The sequence below is a fragment of the Myxine glutinosa genome, chromosome 1 (assembly GCF_964187855.1).
Source record: "Myxine glutinosa chromosome 1, kmMyxGlut1.1, whole genome shotgun sequence".
Taxonomy (NCBI): domain Eukaryota; kingdom Metazoa; phylum Chordata; class Myxini; order Myxiniformes; family Myxinidae; genus Myxine; species Myxine glutinosa.
This window is the reverse complement of record NC_136261.1, coordinates 296,980,804-296,990,278: the sequence shown is the minus strand read 5'-3', so window position 1 is coordinate 296,990,278 and position 9,475 is coordinate 296,980,804. Positions and strand designations below refer to the sequence as shown.

General features: G+C 41.1%; 1 protein-coding gene across 1 annotated transcript in view; it reads right to left on the bottom strand.

The window, feature by feature from the left end:
- Nucleotides 1-454: 454 nt before the first annotated feature.
- The window catches only part of LOC137412417 (uncharacterized), a 216,647-nt gene continuing 207,626 nt past the window's right edge, over nucleotides 455-9,475 (bottom strand). The window contains exon 10 of the mRNA XM_078767895.1: nucleotides 455-3,014. Coding sequence (XP_078624021.1) covers nucleotides 591-3,014 — 2,424 coding nt within the window. The 3' untranslated portion in view covers nucleotides 455-590. The remainder of the gene's footprint in view (nucleotides 3,015-9,475) is intronic.

The following is a 9,475-nucleotide window of genomic DNA, read 5'->3' as shown; positions in this document are numbered from 1 at the left end:
TCTATGAACTCTCTAGTTATTAATCTGACAAAGTTACGGGTCATTAAAAATATCTAGTACTTTCTGTTTCACCCTGTACACACACACACACACACGCACGCACGCACGCACACGTGCGTGCGTGTGTGTGTGTGTGTGTGTGTGTGTGTGTGTGTGTGTGTGTGTGTGTGTGTGTGTGTGTGTGCATTAATCAGCATCATATGCAATATTATCAAAACCACAATAAATTAATCAATTGAGAGGTTGATGTCTTGACGATCTTCTCAGAGATCTAAAGTGCACGGATTTGCAAAAGTTGAATAAGCTTGTAAGAGTGTCCCAATACTTCGAAGAGCATTGAATCAGCTTCCAATTTGTTTGGTCCTACATTCCACTTCCAAATGACTGCATTCCACAAATCTGTCGTTTTTGTTATTGTCTGTTGAGTGAGTTACTATTCAAATATCGAGTCACTTTCCATTGATCTTCCAATTCATCAACTTTATCAAATTCCCCACTCTTTTTTTCCCCCCTTCCAATTCTGCGTTTTCCCTCTCTTCACCTTTCACCTCTTCCTCTCTTTCTCCCATTCATTGCCTTTCTCACTTCCCTTACTGGGCAACACCTTTTTTTACCTTATTTACATCATCCGGACTTTTAGTTCCTCTCTCACTTTTTATTCCATTGCTCTCCTCCGATTCATTTTCTTGCTGTCCTTCGCACTTCACTATCTCGTCTCGTCCATTTACCTTATTACGTCTTTCATCTTCCCCTTCAAGTGCTTTTCTCTCATCATCATCTATCACTCTCTCCTTTTCATTTATATATTTTGTCATGTTTTCTTCTTGTCCTTTGTTCTCTCTTAAATCTATATTTATACAGGTACTTATTTTCTTCTTCATCTCTTTTCCATTTCCTGTAGTAATGTCTTCCTCTCCATACTCTTCCCTTTTGTTCATCCCTTTTTTTTCTTTCTCCTCCTCATTTTTCTCATTGACCTCTACCTCATCCATTGTTCTGTTGTTGTTGTTCTCAAATTCTCGCTGGATTTTTCCTTCCCCAGACGCATCACCCCATCTAATGCCCTCTTCCACAACCTCTTTCTTTCCTTTGTTCTCCTCATTCGGCGGCTCATATATTTCTTCCCCTTTCTTGCAATTATCCTCCACCTTATTTGAAACAAAAACTTTGTCTTTTTCTCCTTCACACTTTTCATTTTCCCCTTCAGTTTCTTGTTTTATCTCCCACATGATCTGTTCTGTTGCCTCTGTGATTTGATGATCATTGATGCATTTCCCCTCTTTTCCATCTTGCACAATAGAAATTTCCTTCATATCTTTTTCTTCTTCTTCCTTCCTCTCACATATTCTTTCATCTCCCATTGCATTTACTTCATCCGTTACTTTGTGTTCTTCCAAATCTTCGCATTGACTTTCATCGTTTTCTTTAAATGTTATTTGTTCTTCCCTTACATGCACGTTCCCTTCATGTTTTTCACTTTCACCTCTCAGGTTGTCTTCTCCGTCACCTTCTGTTTTTTCTTTTGCACCTTCTTCTTTTTCCTTTTTGCATCCTCCTTCCTCATGCATTCGTTTATGTTTACCCACATCTTCAGTGCTGGTGTTTTGTAGGATATTTTTGAATATATCGACCGTAGTACTTTCATTACTTTCCTTAACCTTCTTACATTTATCTTCATTCATCTCGTTATCTTCTTCATCAGTTTCATGACCATCCAAAGACTTGCAATTTTCTTTTGTATCACATTCTATGTCGGATTTATTTTTCTTCAGATCACTTTCCTCATTCTCAGCTCTCCCGTGATCTTCAATATTTTTATTCTCCCCTTTCTGATCAATTCTCTCATCTTCACAGCTCACAGGATTACAATTCTCTTCATTATCCTCGTTAAAATCGCTTTTCTTTTCCTTCCTACAATTATTCACAACTCGTCCATTTCCATTGAAATTGCTTTCGTTATCCTTGAGACTTTCAACCCCTGAAGTCTCCTGATTCCCCTCATTCTTTTCTGTGGTTGTTTTTGTCTCACTTCCCTCTTTCCTTTTTTCAGCTGCACCCAGTTGCTCACCAACGTTTTCGTCATCTTCAATTTCATTGCTGTCATGAGTCTCAACACCTTCATCCTCATCACTCACCTCGTTTGCACTGCTCTCTTCATCTTCATCACTCACCTCAATTTCACTGCTCTCTTCGCCATCATCACTCACGTCATATTCACTGCTCTCTTCACCCTCATCACTCACGTCATTCTCATCGCTGCTTTCTTCACCCTCATCACTCACCTCATTGTCACTGCTCTCTTCATCATTATCATCACTCACCTCATTGTCACTGCGCTGTTCGACCTCATCACTCACCTCATTCTCACAAATCTCTTCATTCACGTAACATGTTTCATTGTTTTCATCACTTCCATGGGCATCCTTCCCTTTATTTTCCTCCTCAATACCCTCAACAAATTGCTTTCTATCTCTTAGATCAATTTTCTTTGACTGATAATTTTTATTACTTTCCTTGTCTGTTTCATTGCTATCATACTCATGTCTTACATCTGCCTTGTAATCTTTCTCATCATCTTCTTTGAACTCTCTTCGGTTTTGGTTTTCCTCCTCTTTTACTTTTTCCTCCTTATCCTCTTGAAGTTCCTTCACATTCACCAAGTGCTTCACTTTCTTGTCTTCCTCGTTCTTTACTTCCAATGTTTCCTTCTCATTTTTCTCTACTTCCAATTTATTCTCTTCTTCCTCTTTCTTCACTTCCACATCCTCATTTTCCTCCTCCTCCTCTTCATCCTCTTCTTCTTCCTCCTCTTCGTCTTCATCTTCTTCTTCTTCCTCCTCCTCTTCATGCATTTCTCCAGATGATCCTTCTTCCTGTAGCACTTCTTCTGCAGGACTCGGGCGTTGCCGCTGGCGTCGTTTTTCCAGCAGTGGATTACTGGATTCATCGAGGCACTTAATTTGTACCTGATCATAATCCACTCGCATTGTAGCCAACGCATTGGTCAGCTCACCCTGTCACAGACACACATGCATGTACATTCATGAACACAAAAGGTACAATGGCTCCATCTTGAAAATAGATGAATAAAGTACATTAGGAGGAAAAGGCAGCTTACAGTAAGTAAAGTAATTGTTTGAACGATGATAGATGCAGGCAAAGTCCATTCTGCCCAACTAGCATGCACCACATCCCGTGCACATTACAGAACTCAAGCCCTTGTTTGTGTTGACAAGTACAACAATATGTCAAGAAACAATTACAAGACAAGAAAAGAAACAGTCAAGACTATATCAAGGATGACAAGAAAGATCACTTAGAAGACAGACACAATTGTAAGGAGGATCATTTTCACGGATGTACACGAGGAAGGACTTTTAAGAACACATATCAGTGGTTGGGACAGAGACAAGACACATACCGAGGAATCGAGGGACGGGCATGGAAGTGCTTGGAATATGACATGGCACATGTCAGAATGGGAAACGAACATGAAACAAAGCACTCGTGGGGAAAGGATACGCCCAATATGAATGCACAACACATTAAAACGCACGTATCGTCCTCCAGACTCATTCTATATCATTCCATTTCCTTTGTTTCTTGGTGCTGATCTAATTCCCTTTAAAAGTGATGAACTGCCCCTATTACCACTACTCTTCCGAGCAAACTCTCTGAGTAAAAAGAATTATACATTATTTTTTATTATTTTTCACTTTTTATTTATTCTTTAGGCTGTGTCCTCTAGTCTTCTCTCTTATCGCCATCAAAAAATAAATATACTCACTTATGCTCTGTCAATCTCCTTGAACTTAAATATTTCTAAGATATCCCATGTAATTTCTCTTCTCTTACCTCACGATCCCTCTTTTTTAATATCCTCTAAAATTAAGTTTCTAGTCTCGTCATCTATAAATTTTGATATTCTACTCCTAACATTTACATCTTGTTCATTTAAACATAAGCAACATATAACAATATATCCACAATTGGCCCCTACCAATAATACCCCACTAGTTACTACTTTCCTCCATACTTTCCAAGATGTTCTCATTTACTGCTACTTTTTGTTTGCACCTCTTGCACAAATTTTCAAACAATCTCTAATGTGGAACTTTATCAAAACCTTTCTGAAAATTCAGATAAACCAAATCTACTACACTATCATTATCCGCCTAGAGAACTACCTCTTTAAAGAATACAAGCAAGCTTGGTAGACATTGTCTACCCATCCTGAACATATGCTGATCATCTCAATTAATCATTATAGGCCTTTACAAATGCTGCTATTGGTTCACGAGTTATCAAACAGAGTGACCACTATATTCGTCATGGGTGTGCAGTCTGTCTATCTGTCCGCAGCATAACTACCCGATGATATCATCCGATCTTGATGAAACTTGGGTGGGAGGTTGATATCATGATCTAGTAGTTGTGTCCTGCCTAGAGTGGGCGTATTGCGCCCATTGTGGGTGGAGCCACGCCCGGAAAAGATGTCTTTTTGGAGGTAATCGAGTTCAAGCTACATCTTCTCCGAGGGGTTTGGTGGAATCTGACAGGGGTTTCGGTATTTGGTTAGGCCAATGTCATGTGTCTAGCCCCACGGAGCTCGATTTTTCATTTTCGCCCCAAGGTCACGAAATTTTGAAAGGTCGATTTTTGATGGTTTTATTACATTGTTCGCTTCCTGATAGGGTGAAATGTCGTACATGATCTTATATTATCACATACATCATGAAATACAAGTTTTCCAACAAATTTCAGAATCTTCGACCTTTGACCTTTGAAGGTCACAAAGGTCAAAGTTTCAAAGTTGTCAGAATCTAACCGAATTTTCGGTATTGTGTAGCTAACTAACCTCATAACTGATTATACATTATTTTCTATCTCATTTCAAGGTCGGTAACCTTCGTTTTGACATTTCCGAGGCCTGGTCTGTCCGGGCCTGTTTCGGTTACAGTCCGTCCTTTGTCATTGAATACCGCTCGCTCGTGAACCATCGTCGTCTCCTGACTTGTCACTGTTATTAAATATAGTTTCAAATATCTCCACTGCCACTTTTGTAGTAAGTACTCTCCCTATAACATCCCATTTACTTTATTAGCCCCCGTTGGACTTAGTCAAAAACGGGCTTATGGATTGGGACTCAACCGTCCATCTGTCCGTGCGTGTGTGCATGCGTGTGTCCGCAATCATATCTCGGAGATGTATGGACCGATTTTGTTAATAATTGGCACAAAGACAACACATGATGCTGTACATATGCATATCATCTTGTTTCGCAATGCAATCAAAGATGGCCGACTGGCAGCCATTTTAGTTGTAAAAAACCCGATGTTGAACGCGTCCTGTGGGAGGAATTGCAAGCAGAATAATTATTCTACAATGTTTTCTGATTGGAAAAGCGAAGATGGTGTTTTTCGTGAAGAGTAGGTGAGTTATCGCCGGCATCCTGACTGAATTTCTTTCTTTAAATTCATTTCTCATGTAATAATTTATCAGGATGGGGAAAAGTGTAACTCCTGCAGAGGCAATGTTAGACCGCCTCTTGTCTTGGTTCCTTACAAACCAAGCAATGGTAAATCAATTTGGTGTAGTTTTTATGTACTGTAATTATATTTCTTTATGAATAAAGGGATATAGTTAGGTAAATATATTGTGCTTTAATCTGTACATGTTACATACTATGATTCATTCATATCATGACCAAATATTGTTGCATGTGTATACATACACTACATGACCAAAAGTATGTGGACACCCAAACATCACACATCTCATTCCAAAACCATGGGCATTAATATGGAGTTAGTCCACCCCTTTGCTGCTATAACAGCCTCCACTCTTCGGGGAAGGCTTTCCACTGGATGTTGGAATATTGCTGCGGGGATTTGCTTCCATTCAGCCACAAGAGCATTAGTGAGGTCGGGCACTGATGTTGGGCGATTAGGCCTGGCTCGCAGTCGTCGTTCCAATTCATCACAAAGGTGTCCGATGGGGTTGAGTTCACAGCTCTATGCAGGCCAGTCAAGTTCTTCCATACTGATCTCGATAAACCATTTCTGTATGGACCTCACTTTGTGCACGGGGACATTGTCATGATGAAAGAGGAAAGGGCCTTCCCCAAATTGTAACCACAAAGTTGGAAGCACATAATCATCTAGAATGTCATTGTATGCTGCAGCGTTGAGATTTCCCTTCATTGGAACTAAGGGGCCCAGCCCGAACCATGAAAAACAGCCCCACACCATTATTCCTCCTCCACCAAACTTTACAGTTGGCACTATGCATTCGGGCAGGTAGCGTTCTCCTGGCATCCACCAAACCCAGATTCGTCCTTCGGACTGCCAGATGGCGAAGTATAATTCATCACTCCAGAGAACGCGTTTCCACTGCTCCAGAGTCGAATGGCGGCGAGCTTTACACCACTCCAGCCGACGCTTGGCATTGCGCATGGTGATCTTAGGCTTGTGTGCGGCTGCTTGGCCATGGCAACCCATTTCATGAAGCTCCTGACAAACAGTTATTGTGCTGACGTTGCTTCCAGAGGCAGTTTGGAACTCGGTAGTGAGTGTTGCAACGGAGGTGATGGTGAACGGCTTCAGCACTCGGCCATCCCGTTCTCTGAGCTTGTGTGGCCTCCCACTTCACAGCTGAGCTGTTGTTGCTCCGAGACGTTTCTACTTCACAATAACAGCACTTACACTTGACCGGGGCAACTCTAGACGGGCAGAAATTTGATGAACTGACTTGTTGGAAAGGTGGCATCCTATGACGGTGCCACGTTGAAAGTCCCTGAGCTCTTCAGTACGGCCCATTATTCTGCCAATGTTTGGCTATGGAGATTGCATGGCTGTGTGCTTCATTATATATACACCTGTCAGCAATGGGTGTGGCTGAAACAGCCAAATGCACTAATTAGAAGGGATGTCCGCATACTTTTGGTCATGTAATGTATATTGAATGGATGTTCAAATTAATTAGTCTGAAGGGCATTGATGTAAAGCTCTTTGACTGAGTGTTGTCGAAATGTCGGGCATTAAAGCCTAATCTGCATGTCCTGTTGATCTAATTTGCATTGACACAATACTCTGCATTTTGAAACTGCTTGCAATGTTTGCTCAGCCCTCTAACTCCTCCGAAGGTCAAACAAAATTGTTAACTCTTCAGAGGTAATTGACTCAGTCATCTACATATATCTTTGGAATGTAAAGACTTTGTGATAATAATCTTGGTCAACAGATGGGACATTTGACCCACAAAGAGAGGAGTAATGATAAAATTGTAAGCTGTCCTGCACTGACACCTAAGGCTATGTAGCACCCATCTTAGGTTTTGTATAAATATGCTGAAGGGTTTTCTGTCTTTTCAGAGGTTGGTTTGATGTTGTACCAGACAACCTCCCAACACGTGTGATGCAATAAACGATCTTATTATTTGAGTTTTGCATTTTTAGTTCAGTAAAAGGATTGAATTGCTTCGACAGTCCAAAACCATTTCTCGGACATTCATTTTAGTAGGGTCAAAATATGAAATAAATGGGCTAACCCCAAAAAAACGTTTTATGGTGTATTCCTGTAGTATTTGGTCCAGAGAACAACATATCAAAAGTAGGCCGAAATTGGCTCATCAGAAAGGGTCCAAATTTGACGTCAAACAGGATGGCCACCAGCTGACCAAAATGTTCAATATATACGCATATCTTTTGAAACAAGCAGTTCTAAACCACTTTAAAAGTAAAGATTAACCATAAAACGTATTAACTTGGACGTCTTGCAGTTGACAAGTGTCCCAATGACGTCATGACGTCATTCATTGCGTCATGGCGTCATTCATTGCGTCATGACGTCATAATGACGTAGCTTTCCATAATTTCAAGTTTTTGTGGCAAATTTTAGATGAAGAAGATTTTAGATGGTATTACTGACATTTTAGCCATTAAATTATATAAAGGGAACCCCAGTCATGCCAAAGAACAAAAGGTAGGTGAGTACATTAACATAGTTTTTCCTGGTTAGGCAGCCAACCCACAAGTGTAGTGCTGCCATCTACAAACATCTCTTCTTCAGAGTATTAAGACAAAAGATTCCAATCAGTTTCAGATTTTTTCCAAATTGCTATTGGGTTCTATTGGGACATTGATGGAGGGAAGTGGACTCAAAGATATCCTCGAGACCATCTATGGGGAAAACGCTGTGGTACACATGATGACTGGAAAGGCTGTGCAGCGTGCGCTTCTTGGACATCTCCTAGTTGACCAGTGTCTCACCAACCAAGTCGTCTCCAAGATCATTGATAGTGAACCAGGATTTGAGACTCTCATACAGGAACTTGAGCAGTTATACTCTCAAGCTGCGAATGGTGAAATAGATGTCGACAGAGTGCTTGGATCTGATTGTATGGAAAAGATTGTTCGTGCAGTAACCTCAAAAAAGTCTGAATTGGCTGACAATTCCAAAACGAGCAAGCTGTGGTTGAACTATCAGCGAATGTTGGGAGTGGCCCGGGAGCTTATTGAGGCTGATCACACAGGATCATGGCAAATGCACATCCATGCTGTATCTGATTGTTTGCCGATATTTGCTGCTGCAGGTCACCAAAATTACCTGAAGTTTGCTTATCTGTATCTCCAAAAGATGACTGCTTTGGAGATCGAAAACCCTGAAGTGTTTCAGAAATTCATGCGTGGATACCATGTCATCCGGCGAAGCGACAAGTTCTGGGCTGGTCTTGGTTGTGAGTTGGTGATCGAACAGACGCTTATGAAGTCACTCAAAAGTACAAGGGGTTTAACAAGAGGTAGTGGAATGTCAGAGCACCAAAGGGCCATCTGGACAATGTCTTCTCCCGTATCATCTGCCTACAATTATGCCATGCAGGAATTTTGTGAAATGCGATATACAACTAGCGAACAGCACAAAGAAGCAACTTCTGCAAGAATAGTGAGGAATAAAGAGGATCGGACCAAACTTGACACAATGCTTGGACTCTATAGCCCATTCTCAGATGAGATGACATTGCGCAACATTATAACAGGGATAAACGCTGATGATGATGTGAACGTGCACAACCTTTTCACTGTTGGTTTGGAAACTGTTGCCAAAATGGAGAGTCAGTTGGTATTTTCTTATTCACACAGACGCAACACTAAAGTAAAGACCTTGGCGTCAGCAAGGGCTGTCAAGGTTACTGAAGATAGAACAATTGATCCAGCACTCTTATTTCAGAGGTTCCTGGTTGTGTCAGTCTGGAGAGCTAAACTTAGACGAGATGATGAAGTACGAACTTTCCCCGTATCCACCCTCTTTGTTCGAAGCTAAACAACAACTACGAAAGGCAGACAAACCCGCGCTTCTCGAGGCTATACGGAACCATGCTACTTCTAATGATGATGCTGTCCTTCAAGTCTATTCCAAAGACTGAGCACTATGTCTTAGATGGGGGTTCCCTCCTACATCGGCTGACATGGACTGAA